This window comes from Emys orbicularis, chromosome 25 (assembly GCF_028017835.1).
Source record: "Emys orbicularis isolate rEmyOrb1 chromosome 25, rEmyOrb1.hap1, whole genome shotgun sequence".
Taxonomy (NCBI): domain Eukaryota; kingdom Metazoa; phylum Chordata; order Testudines; family Emydidae; genus Emys; species Emys orbicularis.
Window position 1 is genome coordinate 3,475,274 of NC_088707.1, and position 17,334 is coordinate 3,492,607.

General features: G+C 52.5%; 1 protein-coding gene across 1 annotated transcript; it reads right to left on the reverse strand.

Annotated features, from left to right (window-relative positions):
* Positions 1-604: 604 nt before the first annotated feature.
* LOC135894638 (retinol dehydrogenase 8-like) lies at positions 605-16,298 on the reverse strand. Its single transcript, XM_065422776.1, has 6 exons — positions 16,202-16,298; positions 14,900-15,061; positions 11,173-11,352; positions 6,388-6,481; positions 4,520-4,703; positions 605-844 (listed from the first exon to the last, which is right to left on the reverse strand). Exons 1-6 carry the CDS (start codon positions 16,296-16,298, stop codon positions 605-607), a joined length of 957 nt encoding a protein of 318 aa, XP_065278848.1.
* Positions 16,299-17,334: the final 1,036 nt, after the last annotated feature.

Genomic DNA, 17,334 nt, shown 5'->3' on the forward strand with positions numbered 1-17,334 from the left:
CCCCTCTTACTATTTGCTGCTATTTAAAATTACTTGGGGGAGTACGAGTCTGTTCCCAGGGCCGTTAGTTGGAGAAGGAAAATCTTGTGCCTCTAGATCAGAGGTTCAAATCCAGCCTAGGCTGGTAACAAGCAAGCAAAGGCCATCTCCCGGCCCTGCCTTGCTTACTGACTCTGATTGCAAATGTACCTTCAGGAGTGGGTCCTATTAGCTCAGTGGGCTCTGGTGTAAATCAATTCTGAGAGGAGAATCAAGACCCTGCCCCCTCTTTGCTCCCCTCCCTCCTCTGTTTTCCTAGCAGCTGTCCCTCCCACAGAAGCTCATCCCTGTTGCATCAAAAGCCTTCTCCCCTGGCTGCCTCTAGCTGTCAGCTACAACCTCTTCCCCCCGCCAATAGCCCATGCTTCTTCATTTCTCCTTCTCCCTGCTCTTTTGGGTACAGCTTGTGCAAAGGGCACCCTATAAAATGAAGCCATATTGGGTTAGTGTCTGGTTCAGTGGGCACATGTACACTGAACCCATTGTTCATGGAGTATCTCCAGCCTTTTTCCAGCCCTACTGCACCTGAGCCCAATCTCCACCCCTCCACCCTGGTTCCCATGGCCTATCTGAAGCCAAGCATCTTCACCCCCTGCCTCATCTTCCGGGCCTGCCATCGGATCACCTTGATGGCCTTCAGGCTGATGTGCATGAGCGTGTCGTACTTGAAGACCATCTTGTAGAAGGTGTCGGTCATCAGGGCTCCAGTGGGGTCGGCGTGTTTCAGGGCCGTCATGGGCGTGTAGACGGGGTTGGTCTGGTGGCGGAAGGGCGGCTTGGCGGCACTGATCACCCTCAGCGTGTGCTGCAAGGGAACCGAGACAGCCCCACATGAGTCCTGTGATGCCCTTAGCTAAGCCGGGAGCAACATAATACTTTACCAGCATCATGCTTTGCAGCTCCATCCCAGAGCTCCCTGTGAACATCAGCCTCACCGTGCCCTGGGAGGTAGGTCAGCACCCATAGCCCTGCAGCGGGCTGTGCTTTTAAGAGAGATGGTAGCGATGCCCCCCTGGGACTCTGGTTGTGCCGCAGGTGGTGGGATCTCAGAGAGGACACAATAAAGCTCTGTGACTGAATCTCTTGGGTTCGTCAGTTGCCTCTATGTCCAATACCCAAACGGGTCCAATATGTTACAATCCCCTTTGTGCTGGGGGGAAACTGAGGCTTGGGGAAGGGAAGTGACTCACCCCAGGTCACCAGAGGGTCAGTGTCAGAGCTGGGAACAGAACCCAGGAGTCCTAGCATCCACTCCTACACTTTAACCACTAGACAAGTGGCAGATGTTTACAGTGTACCTGACTTGATGGAGCAGCGGTCTCATCTGACAGGGGGAACCCCCCCGTTTCCTATGCATCATCTTCCCACAGGGCGGGGGAGGAAGTGTTGTCTAAGGATTTGTGAATCATGGGGTAGGAGGCAGCACCATGAATCAGCTCAGTGCCTGACACACATCCACCAGTAAGCAAGAGAGTGGGCGAAGGGAGACATCCCAGACAGGGTTCCTACCGGGGAAAAATCCTGGGTTCCACCCCAAAACACAGCTCCTCAAACTGATGAATCTCATCTTGTGGAGACTAAATCCCTTCCCAACTGACCCCACCCCACCCCCAGCTCCCTGGACCGCTGCTGTGCCTGGGGTGAGTCACACAGAACCCTAGAAATGTCAGGCCAGATGGGACCTCAAGAGACCAGCAGGTCCAGCCCTCGGTGCTGAGGCAGGACCAAGTAAATCTAGGCCCTCCCTGACAGGTATTTTCCTAACTTGTTCTTAAAAACCTCCAGTGGCACGGATTCCACAACCTCCCTTGGAGGCCTATTCCAGAGCTTAACTACCTTGAGAGTTAGAAAGATTTTCCTAATATCTAACCTAAATCTGCCTTACTCCCATGGTGATGCCATGAAGGGCCGTGTGACCAAGTGCAGACCAGGGCCGGGAAGACCCACTGGACTTTGCATGTTGGTAGCAGGGAATCAGAGACCCCCTTTGTGCCTTCCAAACAAACCCAGGCTGGCCCCGCTGGGATTAGTGGAGAGGGAGAGCCAATCTAAACAGGCTCCTGATGGCTTAAAGATGCTAAGAGGCTTTGGGGCAGGATAACGTGGGGATTAGGGAGGATTATTTTGTGAATGTTGAGGGGGAGGGATTAATTAATTTGCGAACGAGCCGGAAGATATAAACAGAGGGAGGAAATATGAGCTAACGGGACATGACGTTCTTTGTGTAAAAGGAAAGGAGGCCAGATAGTGGCAGTGCTAAATGGAGGCTAAGTGGGATTGGTGAGGAGGTTCTGGGGAAGCTTGGCCTAGAGGGGAGAAGAGTGGACTTGCAGCTTTCAGTCACTGGGTTTAGAAACAGGAAGTAACTAGAGCAACTGGTGCCTGTCAGCTGTTGGGCAGCAGAATCCAGATGTTCATGGCAGGTGAGCGTGAGGAAGGCAGAACCAATAATTTGCCTGCCAGTAGTGGTGCTGGAACTAGGGATGCTGCTGCACCCCCTGGCTTGAAGTAGTAATAACAAACACCAAATCCACTTCCTGGACACTACAGTGCAAATAAGTGATGGTCACATAAACACCACCCTATACCGGAAACCTACTGACTGCTATACTTACCTATATGCCTCCAGCTTCCATCCAGACCACATCACACGATCCATTGTCTACAGCCAAGCTCTAAGATACAACCGCATTTGCTCCGATCCCTCAGACAGAGACAAACTCCTACAGGATCTCTATCAAGCATTCTTAAAACTACAATACCTACCTGGTGAAGTGAAGAAACAGATTGACAGAGCCAGAAGGGTACCCAGAAGTCACCTACTACAGGACAGGCCCAACAAATAAAGTAACAGAACGCCACTAGCCATCACCTTCAGCCCCCAACTAAAACCTCTCCAGCGCATCATCAAGGATCTACAGCCTATCCTGAAGGATGATCCCTCACTCTCACAGACCTTGGGAGACAGGCCAGTCCTTGCTTACAGACAGCCCCCCAACCTGAAGCAAATACTCACCAGCAACCACACACCACACAACAAAAACACTAACCCAGGAACCTATCCCTGCAACAAACCCCGTTGCCAACTCTGTCTGCATATCTATTCAATGGACACCATCATAGGACCTAATCACATCAGCCACACCATCAGGGGCTCCTTCACCTGCACATCTACCAATGTGATGTATGCCATCATGTGCCAGCAATGCCTCTCTGCCATGTACATTGGCCAAAGCAGACAGTCTCTACGCAAAAGAATAAATGGACACAAATCAGACATCAAGAATTATAACATTCAAAAAACAGTCGGAGAACACTTCAATCTCCCTGGACACTCAATAACAGACTTAAAAGTGGCAATTCTTCAACAACAAAACTTAAAAAACAGACTCCAACGAGAAACTGCAGAAATGGAATTAATTTGCAAACTGGACACCATCAAATTAGGCCTGAATAAAGACTGGGAGTGGATGAGTCACTACAAAAGATAATTTCCCCCTACTGTTACTCACACCTTCTTGTCAACTGTTTGAAATGGGCCACCCGGATTACATTGGCCTCATTACCATTACAAAAGTGATTTTTCCTCCCGTGGTATTCTACTGTTGAGAATAGCCCGCTTCCACCTTAATTGAATTGTCTCGTTAGTACTGACCTCCCACTTGGTAAGGCAACTCCCATCTTTTCATGTACGGTGTATTTATATCTGCCTACTGTATTTTCCACTCCATGCATCTGATGAAGTAGGTTTTAAGCCCAAGAAAGGTTATGCCCAAATAATTGTGTTAGTCTCTAAGGTGTCACAAGTACTCCTTGTTGTTTTTACCAAATACATGGTTTCCATCATCAGCACCCCTACTATAAAAATTGTTCCACCTGCCAGGTGAACTGTGGCCCTCGGAATCCATTCCAGGAGGGCACTGGTGCTCCAGTCCATGTGACAGTGACCTCCTTATTCCAAGTGACCGAGCAAGCTGAGGGAGCCCTCTTTAGCTCACACTTGCCTGCCCAGAATAGGGTGACCAGATAGCAAGTGTGAAAAATCAGGACGGGGGGTGGGGGTAATAGGAGCCCATATTAAAAAAAGTCCCAAATATCAGGACTGTCCCTGTAAAATCGGGACACCCTAGCCCAGAATGGATTGCGGCTATGGTGTACTGCTACCTGGTGTCAACGTTAAGACTTAGCATCTCATCATACAGCTGGGGCAGGGGCTCGGGCTGTCTCCTGGCACCACCTGTCTGCAGGGAGGGAACGTGGAGATCGGGTTGGACAAACACCTGTCAGGGATGGTCTAGCTAATACTTAGTCCTGCCAAGAGTGCAGGGGACTGGACTAGATGACCTCTCGAGGTCCCTTCCAGTGCTATGATTCTATTATTCTATGCCTGCTGCTGTGTGGGCGATGCATAGGGCATGTATGAACAAGGATAGAGGGCATTCCTCTCTGTGTTTGGGGGCACACCCGCGAGTCCTTTTACCTCTGCTATGTCATTGGGAGTCTGCCCAAGGCTGGAGAAAATCGCCTTGGAGTTCTTCAGGTAGAGGTTAGTGAACATGTCTGCCGTCTCAGGGTCTGTCGTGGAGTAATCTGCATTCTCTGCATCTTCATAGACCTTTGTCTCAAACTCGGTCACCACGGGGCCAGGCTCTATCAGGCTGACGCTGGAAACACAGGCAAGCATAACAGCCCTGTTCAGCATGCAATGGGTCTGGAGATTTTAAGACCAGAAGAGTCCACTGTGATTCTTTAGTCTGATCTCCCAGCGTTAAGGTATCATTCTGCCTCAGCACCTCCTACCATGTCATCCCTGGAGGCCAGACCTGCCTGTGTTAATGTCTCCTAGGTAACCACACCCTCTGACATCATGATGCCGCATTGGCATGGTACCGTGACAGTGCCCAGTGATGCTGTGTTAACGAGGGGGAGCAACACATCCCTATGCGGCGACGTCCCATCTTCATTCGCTGATGTTGCTCCTTCCCTCAGCGACGTTGCCTCGTGACACCTCGTCTTGCACTGACCGGATGTTAGGAGTCAAAACAGGCCAGGACAATCGCCACGACACAGTCTCCTGGGCAACTTCACTGCAGAACTAGTTACGGGAAAGCTGGCCACGCTCTGGGCCTTTAGAACCCAGACCGATCCCACTAGGGCTTTCTGGGGCTCGTGTCTGACCGGTTCTCTGCTCCCTCAGGTCATGTTGCAGGAGTTCTGACAGGAGCAATGGTAGGGCTAGAATAGCCTCACCAGCTGAGCACAAGTTCCCTCCCAGGCCCCAAGCTACCCCTCACCTCTGCATGAGGCACGAGAGGGGTCAGCCTCTCACTCCCAGGCCACTCTGCTGCCCTGCCTCTTCCTTGCGCCTGCCCCTGGCCTGCCTTCCCTTGGTGACTCCCAGCCTGCAAGACAGGCCAGAGTCAGATCATACTAGGACGGAGACTAGGCTAAGGCAAGGGGGTTGGGATTTGCTTCTCCTAAGAATCCAAACCCAGCATGCCCTGTAGTGGCCTCTGATGAACTCTGGAAATTAGCTAGCTCCCAAATGACACCTCTCTGGGGACTGGCCAGTATTTTAAGGGCCAAGCAGCAGTCACCCCCGAGGAAAACTCACCCTAGCCAACCTGATCTGCACAGACAAGGAATCTCAGCACAAGCCCAGAACAAAGGCCTCAGTATACTCCCGTGAGAAAAGCCTACACGGAAGTTTGGGCAGCAAGGTTCCCCTGCGAATGCCCAGGGGTTATTTCACACACTGAGCCGTGGGGGACTCAGAATATCTCAAGCACTTGTAGATTTAAGATAAAATAATGAATAGGCCAACGTGCATTCCTGGGGCTTGGTTCTGGCTGGATGGCGGCTGCCTCACCTAGCTTTCTGCTAGCATGAAAATGTCATTATTTCTTACCCACAGTATGGAGCAAAGGGGGGTGGCAGCTGCAGGCTGGCTGCAGGTTGTGAGCACTTGTCAAGAATGTCCCACGAGACAGGACCTTAGACCTGTGCACGGGAGCCCTGTTGCTTGCCAAATGAATGCTAAGGGTGTATTCCCCAAAGGGGATCTGTTTCCTATTTGAAAGTGGTACCGTGTTGTCTCCGGTTAGTTCCAGGGCTGTGTTCCCAGGGATATTCCAGGGTCTGTTTCCTGTTTAAAGGTATTAATGATTACAAAGGCTAATCCCAGCTGTCTGTTCCTGTAGAGCCCGCACCACCTGCGCCCCAGGGATGTCCCCCCACACCTGTGTGGTGTTTTAAGCTAAGACCCTCAGAACAGAGAACGAACCAGCACAGTTAATTTGGAGCCCCGGCTGTGTCTGGAACATCATAAAGCTGATTCCCGTAACTCACAAGATGTTGAACTTCAGCGCCTGTATGACGAGGCTTTCGCAGAATCCTTCCACGGCAAACTTGGAGGCTGTGTAGATGTCATTGAACATAATGCCTGGAAACAAGAGAGTGATGAGAGGCGTGAGAACAGAGCTGAACCATAGCGGGGGTGTGTCAGTTACGTGAGCCCACAGAGGAGTATCTTGCAAGTTGGATCTGACGTGGTGAGTAGCTGGTTGTGGGCAGGGGTTGGAGGGATAAAGTGTACACCAGGTAATAGTAGCTACACCAGGTGTAGCTATTGATGGGAAGCCGTCTGGGATGACCCATTGGCCAGTCATGCAAAGCAGGGTAGTGGCTTTGAATTGCAGACGGCCAGGGATCGGACTGAATGCCCGGCACAGTGCAGGCTTGTTGATTGGTGAGTTAGACCCAGGTGGCAGAACCCACTGGGGTGCGGCGCAGATACAGCTCTCTCAGCTCCTCAGGGGCAGCTTGAGAACTGCTAATTACCAGCCTGCAATGCCCTGATCAGCCTGCTCTGACAAGCACCGACGTTTTCATTCCCTTGCAACTCGGGTCCATGGAGCCAAGTGCTGGGGCTCATGTGGTCTGGTGGTTGGAGCACGAGACTGGGACTAGGGAAACCTGGGTTCTGCTCCTGAATTACAATGCAGCCCAGGGAATGAGACGCTCGGCAGCTCTGTGCCCCAGCTTCCCAGCCTGTGAAAGAGGGATAAATCTGACCCAACGCTGAGAAAGCCTCACATTAAATATTGTGACAGTTCCCTGATCTGTCTCCGTTCTTATGCTGAGCCTCCACACATCGGTCACTACGCTGCACAGCGTGGCCAGTCAGAACGTCACAGCAACAGGGCCAGAACTGACGCCATCCTGCTCCAAAAACCTTAGTTCCCCATCATCTGAGCTAACGGGCACTCTCCATTACCTCCTGGCAGTATGGGGCCTATGGCACATAGCAAACAGATCTGAATCCCTCCATCTGGGAATAGTGGTGACACCTGCATACCAGCGATTTCATTACAATGTTACCAATCAAGATGTCAGGATCAGTGGTGCAGGAGGTAGCTGGGGAGTGGGGTGGGTTGGGTTGGGGGGGGCAGAAAAACACCCCCCCCCCACCAAGGCTTTTGCACTTGCTCGAAGTTCCATAGGCCATGGAGCTGGGGGAGGGCCACAACCTGACCACTTTTAAGCAGTGGTCCCGTACTAAATCAGTCTGGCTGCTGCTGGAGCAGTCCGGATCGTCGCTCTGGCTGCGTGGTCACAACACAGAGTGAGGGATGGGTCAAATGATGCCGTGACCTGGCACATAGTGAACCTGTCCCTGTACCGCAGGGTGCAGGGAAGTCTGCTGAGAATGCTAAGGCTGGCAGCACCGGCTCATGAACTGGGTGGGTCAGAGAGAGGGGAGACTCCCTGATTGAGAGAGACCCATGTCCCTGAGTGGGGAGGTAGGAGGGGATGAGCGGGGACTGGAACAGGGCCCCAGCCGGTAGACCAGAATTCTGCCCCCTTCCCCCCCAAGAAATGTCTGAATTGGCACTGCTGGTCAGGAGTCTTTTTTGGGCGTGTAGCTTTTTGTGTAGCCAGTAGAAGCCCTTACTGGACTTTATTCAGTGTGTAAAGTCCCAAGAAGAGAGAGGTCACAGGCAGGATAACACATGTGGACTCTGCATAATTCTCCTCTGTAATTAGATTTGCATCAGGCCGATAAGGAAGTGCTTCCTGACACTTGTACTTCATACGGGATGGTTATTTTTATCCCCCAGACTTTACTGTAAACCCACAAAGTGCCTCACCACAGCTGAAAAAAAAAAAACCCAACCAAAACAAGCCAACCCCGCAATCAGCTAACTCAGCGGAGCACGTAACACATGGAAAGCTGCAAATTAAAGCAGAAATGGACTTGCCATGGCAACGGGAGCATGGAAAGTCTCAGGGGGTCTGTAACAGGGGATACTGGAGTCAGTGGATACTGGCTCCAGTCACATGACAGCGGTACTGAGCGGGGTTACCCTGCTCCAGGCCAAGATGCTGCCTGCAATAAACAGCTGTGCCCCATCGCTATGCTCTGGTCTTATTCCAGACCTGTCCATCATTGGGGGATTTTGCACCCTTTGCCTGAAGCAGCTGTCACTGATCATTGGTGGGGACGTACGACTGGGCTAGATGGACCTAGAGTCTGATATAGGACAGCAACGCCTATAGCCTTGAAATCGCCCAGGTACCTACCTTTTCACTGTTATTAATTTATTGGTGTTCCGGGGATGTGTAGACACCGTGACTGAGATCAAGGCTCCGTCGTGCACATACACCTAGTAAGAGATAGTCCCTGCTCCAAAAAGCTTGCATATGAAAGACAGACAAAAGATGGGAGGGGAAACTGAGGCACAGAGCGACGCCGTGACTGGCCCAAGGTCACCCAGCAGCTCGGTCGCAGGCCTAGGAACAGAATCCAGGAGGAGCCCTGATTCCCAGCCCTGTGCTTATCCGCCAGGTCAGTGGTGGCTGCTGTAGATCAGAGTCACAGGTGGACTGGGCCCTGTAAATGGAACCAGGTCCAGCCCACCTGTGCCTCATGAACAGCCTCCTGACGGGGCCTGAGCGAGGCAGCTGGTCTGTATAAAGAGCCAGAGAGGGAGAAGCAACAGGAAGGAAGCTGTAGCCGAGCAGCAGTGAGCAGGTGGCTCTTCTCTGAGACCCGGGGGGGGGAGAAAGGAGCTTGGGCCTTGAAGCCAAAGGCAGAGAAAGCTGTAGAGAGGTTTCAGAGAATGACAAAGGCTCCTGCAGCAGGCACCCCGAAACACCAGGGGAGTTTTGAGACAGTACCTCAGGGAGTAGGGGCCGCATCCAACTTATAAATCTGGCGGGGGGGGAGCTGTTTTGTGTGTGTTTATTTTGAGCTTTGTGCCAATAAAAGCAGACCCTGAGGAGAGAGATTATGGAACAGCGAGATGCCTTTTGGGAGTTATGGAGGACTCCAGGAGGGGAAACTGAGGCAGAGTGCAACAGAGACCCCCCAGGTCTTGAGGGGGCACTCAGGAGGCGGCTGTCCCTGTTACTATCACGTAAACAAAATCCACTTTCTCTACAAGCCAAAGCTAAAGCAGCCAGGTCCCCAGCTGGTGCAAATCGGCGTCGTTGTCGGTACCCATGTACACCAGCTGAGGCTCTGGCCTGAGATGTGTAGGGGCCTGACTTTTGGCCTGCTCTCGGGGCTTGGCAGTAGTTGCCTTCTTGTGACCTCTGCTCTGGGTAAAGGGGCCATGTTAGCCTGCCGGCCTCAGCACTAGGTGACGGAGAGTGTGAGGGCTGCAGCCCACGATAAAACCTTTTCCCCCTGGCCTGCCCCCTCGGAGCAGAGAGAGTTAGTCAAATCCTCACAAACCACAGGCTGAGGGGAGGCTGTGCCTCTCATCCTTTTGATGTCACGGAGCTGAGCCCTGGCTCCCGCAGGTGTGCTGGTGTTGCTGGGTGACGGGCCAGGAGTTCCGACTGTATCAGCAAATACCATCTGTGACGTCCCTGCGTGGGACCCTGCCGTCAGGTGCTCTCGCTCCGGAGGCGTGAGTGGGCCCCCCCTGCCCACCAAATAGCTTGCTGTCTGTTTGGCACCAGGTTCCAAACACCTTTCATCTTCTGGTGGGGGGACAAGCGGGAGATGATCCCAACCTACAGACTGACCTTTCCATTTAAGGTAGCCTCTCTCAATGGGCCTTTCCCTCCCCAGAATTCCTCCTTCCACCCTTCCTTGTTTACGAGGAGCCAGTCACTAACAAAGGGCTTGGATCCCTGATCCGTCCAGCTTCCCATGTCAGGTCTACCCATTCCCCACCCTGAAAATGACTGATTCGATGGATGTATTTATGTTGATTTAAATAATAACCAGAAAGATGCCTGTCCAAGAGGCTAGGCCACCTGTCCTGTGTTAATGCTACACTGAAATCTCAGCAGTATTAAATGATCAACACAACTGGAACTGAGCCTGTCACCTACAGAAACTTCTTTCCACCCCATCATCATCAAGCCCTCAGCCTTCTCAGAAAAATCCCTTTTTCTGGTTCTACCACCTAATGCGGTGGATTAATTTAACGCTAGTTTGGGGCAGACGAGATCTTAAAAGTGAGTAATTTAAATGGTAAGTTCCTTGGGGCAGGGACTGACTTTCTGCTCTGTATCTGTACAGCACCTAGCACAGTCTATGAGATTTTTCACCTAATCACCTGACTCCAGGAGTTGGGGCTTTGAGAAAAAACATGAAATAGCACAAATGTAACTCATAAGTGGCACTTAGGCTAGTGAGTCTCACACTGTGGTGAAACAGGAGGCATGAGTGCAGGGAGACTGGATCTCTGCTCCAAAAACTTTAACAACATTAACGCTTTACAACTGTAATGTATCAAATAGAAGATTACAACTCCACAGTACAGCTGGAAAAATCAGATCCTTTTTAGTGATAGACAGACACATACTTATCCAGAGCCAGAAACTGGCATCCTTATGTGATGGCTGCCATCTTGGATGACACACCAGGAATTGAACCGGGAACTCCACTACTAAATCCATAAACTTGCTACCATTAGGGCTGAAGACATAGGTGTAGTTTGACTTCTGTATTTGGGCAGGGCGGCGGGGGGCAGCTGCAGTCAGGCCAATGGGGCCACATCGGGGGGGGGGGGGCAAATTCCACGCCTGCCCGAGGTTTGCAGCTGGGGGAGGCAACACCAGCTCACAGCCAGCTTTGCATAGATGTAGAGGGATGTTCTCCTGGCCTTCACCTACCTTGCAGGCCCATGACACTGCTGATCACCACAATGTGCCCGCTCCGTCTCCTCTTCATATCGGGCAGCACCTCTTTGATCATCCTCACCACACCAAAGAAGTTGGTCTCCATCACACCCTTCATCTCCTCGATGGTCTGGCATTCGATGGGTCCAATCATCCCCACCCCAGCATTGTTAACTGCAAGATATGGACAAGCAGTGTAGCATCGCCACGGGGCCCTCTTGCATTGAGTTAGCTTGGTTTGCACGGGCTTGACCGTTAGATGCCCACGTGTAGTCTCAGGCCATGTCTGCACACAGGCTTGCACTGGTGCGAACCCCTGTGTGGCTGCTCTGATCTCAGTTTCAGTGGGTTATTTTGGTTTAGCTTAGGATTTCATTGCCTGACACCTGCTTTCAGGCGCGTTGGTGCAGCTTTGCCAACTCAAGTGCACAATATCACAAATAAAGCCCCACGAAATCAGGAGGGTTTTTAAAAATAAAAATCAATTCTAGGTTCTTCCTCTTCAGGGTTTTTGAGCCTTTCGGGTTCATGCTGTGCTCAGTGGCCATGAGGGCTGGGACCTTACTTTGAAAGCCGAGATGCTCATCTAATCCTGTGAATCCGGGAGATGGGGCTTTAAGAAAACACGTGGTAAGACTCCTGATTGCGAGAGTTGGACACACTGTTGGTGTGAGTCTCTGGTTACAGGCCCGCATAACAACTGACAAGCCCCTTGGGGTAGGGGTGCAACAAGGAAGGGGAGTCAGGCCTCCACTTCTATGGCCACTGACCAGAAGCTGGAGGGCCGTCCTGGCCAAATTTAAGAGAGTGGCTTTGCGACCCAGCGAGCCAGGACGCAGTGCCACTCACTCAAATTTGACCCCAGCTGGCCCTCCCTCAAGGCCAGGCAGGTAACCTGGGCCCCTTCCTTAGTTAGCAACATTCTGGTTGCATCCCTAGAGATCTTTCTGTTTGTGAGTCTGGACGGGCTACAGGCTTTTAACATGCCTGCCTTCCCAGTGCTGAATAATTGCAGACTGGCTTCCCCATGGGTCTAGCAAGCAGCACAATCTGGAGTGTACAACCAGGCCTGCTCCTCGGGCTGGAGAATCCCTGTGTGAACCTGGCCCAATCCGGCTCCCAGGCCAGCTCTGACTGGGCCAGTGGCATTGTAGTTAATGGGCCAGGTGGGTGTGACTGAGATGAGCTGCAACCGCTTCCACATTAGACCCTGGCTCCTGCTGTGTCTCCACTCCCTCGCCCTGCTGAGGGCGTGAGCCACAGCCCTGGCTGGGCAGCACAAGAGCCGCCCAAGAGGCTCTGTTTGAGCCTCAGGCTGCAGCTGGGCAGCGGCGTTCAACATGGCTCTCGGGAAGCAGGAGAGCCAATCTCAAGCTCCAGGGGTGCCAGCTCCACATTGCTCCGTAATCCCAGGAGAGGGGGCCCGGGCACGTGGGTCGCTGACCTACATAACTTTCACAGATCAGCCTTGGTGTGATCTGTGCAAGCCGGGAGCAGCAAATGGGTCAAGGGCTCCTGTGATTAAAGACGTGACTCAGTTCCAGCCAAACTGCCGGCAGCCTCTGACCCAGTTCGAGGGCTGAGAGTGCTGCTAGCATCTTCCCCCACCAGCGGAGTTAAAGGTCACGGTCCTGTACGATGCGCAGCGGAAGTGGGGAGGGCAGACATGCATAGGGCACAGGGAAAGAAGAGATGTGCATGGGGACAGCAGACATCTATAGGGGAGAAAAGGACATGCAGAGAAGTCCAGGGGCCCAGAAGAGGACACACACACATATATAGGGGATGGCATATAAGGGTGAGAGTGAGAATGAATATGCAGAGGGGAAGCTCATAAATCACAGACATGTAGGGCTGGAAGGGCAGTCATGAAGTCCAGCCCCCTGTGCCGAGACAGTGACCAAGTGAACCTACACCATCCCTGACAGGCGTTTCTCCAAACTGTTCTTAAAAACCTCCAATAATGGGGGTTCCTCAACCTCCCTTGGACGCCTGTTCCACAGCATAACTACCCTTATGGTTAGAAATTTTCCCCTAATATCTCACCTAAATCCCCTTTGCTGCAGGTTAAGCCCATTACTTCTTGTCCCACCTTCAGTGGACACGGAAAACAATTGATCCCCATCTTTCTAACAGCCCTTTGCAGACTGTTCTCAGGTCCTCCCCTCGGTTTTCTTTTCTCTAGACTAAACATGCCCAGTTTTTTAACCTTTCCTCACAGGCCTCTGAACATTGTTGTTGCTCTCCTCTGGACTCTCTTCAATTTGTCTGCTTATTTCCTGAAGCGTGGTGCCCAGAATTGGCCACAGGACTGATACTGAGGCCTCACCGGTGCTGAGCAGAGTGGGATGATTATCTACCCTGTCTCACATGTGACACTCCTGTTAATGGGATCATATTAGCCATTTTCACAGCTGCATCACACTGTTGACTCATGTTCCATTTGTGATTCACTAGAACCCCAGATGCCTTTCAGCGGAGCTACCGCCTAGCCAGTTATTCCCCATTTTGTAGCTGTGCATTTGATTTTACCTTCCTCAGTGTAGTACTTTGCACTTATTTTAATTGAATTTCATCTTATTTGATTTTAGACCAGTTCTCCAATTTATCAAAGTCACTTTGAATTCTAATCCTGCCCTCCAAAGTGCTAGCAAGCCCTTCCAGCTTGGTGTTGCCTGCAAATTTTATAAGCCTACTCCCCACTCCATTATCCAAGTCATTAATGAAAATATTGAATATAGTAGCAAACCCAGGACTGGCCATGCGAGACCCCATTAGATACACCCTCCCAGTTCCACAGCAAACCACTGATAACTACTTTTTGAGTATGATCTTTTAACCAGTTATGCACCCACCTTATAGTAATTTCATCTAGACCACATTTCCCTAGTTTGCTTATGAGACTGTCATGTGGGACTGTGTCAAAAGCCTGACTAAAATCAAGATATTTCACATCTACTGCTTCTTCCCTATCCACTAGGTCAGTAGCCCTGTCAAAGAAGGAAATTGGGTTGGTTTGGCATGATTTATTTTTGACAAATCCATGCTGGCTATTGCTTATAAACCTATTAACCTCTAGGCCAGGGGTTCTCAAACTGGGGGTTGGGACCCCTCAGGGGGTCATGAGGTTATTACATGGGGGGTTGTGAGCTGTCAGCCTCCACCCCAAACCCCGCTTTGCCTCCAGCATTTATAATGGTGTTAAATATATAAACAAGTGTTTTTAATTTATAAGGGGGGGTCACACTTAGAGGTTTGCTATGTGAAAGGGGTCACCAGTACAATAGTTTGAGAAGCACTGCTCTAGGCAGGGGTTATCAACCTTTTTTCATTTGCGGATCCCTAAACAATTTAAAATGGAGGTGTGGATCCTTTTGGAAATCTTAGACATAGTCTGCGCACCCCCAGGGGTCCGTGGACCACAAACCACTGCTCTAGGTGCTCCCAAATTGATTGTTTAATAATTTGTTCCAGTATCTTTCCAGGTATCGAAGTTAGGCTGTCTGGTCCGTAATTCCCTAGGTCCTCTTTGTTCCCCTTTTTAGGTAGATCTGTGTAGGGGAGGTCAGGTCTTGTAGGGGCATGGGGAGCACAGATATATATGGGAAGAGCAGATAAGCACAGGTGATAAGGGGAAGGAATGTGGTGGGAGGAATGTGGTGGGAGCCCCATGCAGGGGGCAGCAGCAGGGGCTTGGGCAGAGGCAAGCAGGGGACCTCACTCAGTATATCGACGTGCCGGTTAGGGATGCTGTTGATGCAGCTGATGATGGATCGCTCGTCGCACACGTCCAACTGCCTGATCTCCAGGGTCTTGTTGAGGGTGACGCCGGCGGCCACTTCCAGGCACCCCCTCTTGCCCAGGTTCCTCATGGTGGCAATGACTGTAACACAGAGCAGCCCGGTTGCAGGCACTGGGGTGTGCTGAAGCTGGACAGACCCCGGTGATGCTGCAGGGCTGGGGGCGGGGAGGGCGGGTGTAGAGGGGGCTGCGATACACGACGAGCTTCTCCTGCTATTCTCACTGCAGCAGGGGTTGGTCCTGGGGAGCAGCCCGCGAAGGCAAATCCCAGGGCCATGTACCCCAGAGGCTGCAGGGAGTTCAAAGGAGGTGTGGTACCCTCGGCTCAATGCGGGGCCTCATGGGCCATCAAGGGCCATGCTGCTCCTAGTAGGTGTTCTGGCATCATGGGCCCAGATGGAGGGAGGGGACTCCAGACTTGGCTTGTGTCTCATTGCCCCAAGCACATTCTTGCCCAAGGCTGCTGCAGGCCATGCAGCCATTCCCTCCTGAAAAGGCCTTCGGACCTGTATTGACCTGGGGAGATGGACCAGCTAGTCGGGGTTAGCCTCCCCCTCCATGTCCTAAAGGAAGATGGCAGTCACGCTAACTCAGATGCAGGCCACTGGGTCAGATTCTCCCCCTCCCCTTACTGGGATCCCGGCCACTGGATCACATTTAAGGTGCCCAAACCATCCTGGGAGGGGAGCAGGTAGGAGGAAGGCAGCTACTCCCACTCCCTTGTGTTGTCCCACTTGCGTTCCAAGCTGGGGCCCCTGCCCCAGAGCAGAGGGGCAGGGGAAGGACCCATCACCCTCTCCAGTTCTTTCCCTTTGGAGCAAACTATTTATTTTACCACCTCATGTTTAAAGACTTCTCCTGTGCCCCGCCACTCCTGCAACATGTTCCTAGTTCCTCACCCCTTTCCGGCTGTGTCCAATAGGCCGGGTACCAAATGCACCCATAGCCCGGCTGCATGCCGGCACAGAAAGGCCCCAGGACAGGCGAGGGAGCTGGTCAGCTCTTCTTTCCCCATCCTGCTGCAGTGCTCAAGGCTTGGCGGCATGGGGCAGGGAGATGGACTCTGCCGTTCTGGGCGTGGGGGTGGGAAGGCGCAGCCCCTCCCAGCTGCAGGGGAGTCGTGGGTCTCCCATGATCCCAGCCGTACCAGCTCTGTCCGGGCACAACCTGGGCATTCATGCCCGTGTGCCCGACACCCCGGGCACATGTGGGAAGCGCTCACCTTTGAACCGCTTCTGTTTGTCCCGGGCCATTTTCACAGCCAAGGCCAAGCCAATGCCGGAGGAGCAGCCCGTTATCAGCACCGTCTTGGGAGCCATGCCGTTCCCAGGAAAAGCGGGGCACCGGGGAGGTCTGGTCTGGATGAGCTGGGCAGGCGCAGCAGGGGTCCCTCAAAATCCTCCTGCCGAAGGAGAACTCAGAGTGTTGCTTTCAGGCTGGAAGTTCTCAAGGGGTCTTGGCAGCTCCCAGATCTGTCTTCACATCCTGCTCCGACCTTCCTTCCACCCCTAATAAAGGATGGCCTGGCTCCTAACTGGCCAGCACCCAAGACCGTAATCTTCTGGGCCTTGTTAATCTCAGGATGGATTTGCACGATGATTCCTGGCTAATCTCGTCTGGCTGCCACCACACGTGATGCACAAAAAGCGCCACTTGGACTAAGGCGGCAGGCAAAAACCTCTTACCCAGCATGCCTTGCATTTGGGCCCTTGTCCAAGTGAGCACTGTGCAGGAAGGTCACGGTCTGGGTCAGAGGCAGGGCAGTTAGTTAGCACAATGGCAGCACTGTGTGAGGTGGGAGCAGGGTGCTTTGGTGGGATGGGAGGGTGGATTTCTGTTCTTCCGGATAAAATACCTGGAAGGTTCTCGGCCGAGCCGTGCCAAGCCGGTGCAAAGAGCCCTCTTCAGGCCATTGCAAACCTCCTTGGTTTTGCATTGCCATGAACCAGCCTGAAACGCTGCAGGGGGCTGATTCCTGAGCTTCTCAGGGTGACAGACCAGGGTTGTGTTGGTCCCATGGGAACAGCCGCCCTTCTGCTGGCAGGCAACTGCAGGGAGTCGGTTAGTGAGCATGGCAACGAATGGGCGCAGTGAGAGCTGAACATACCTGAGCCCCTCTCGGACATCCATAGATTCAGCCTCGCAACCCCTGCTCTGCGAGGTAGGAAAAGCATCATCCCCATGGGACAGATTGGGGAACGGAGGCCCAGAGAGATGAGGTGATTTGCCCAGGGTCACAAGGAGTCTGGGGCAGAGCTGGGAATTTAACCTGGGTCTCAAGTTCCAGCCCTATCTGGGGGTGACTTTGCCCAAGGTCATCCCGAGAGCCAAGCATAGAACCCAGGAGTCCTGGCC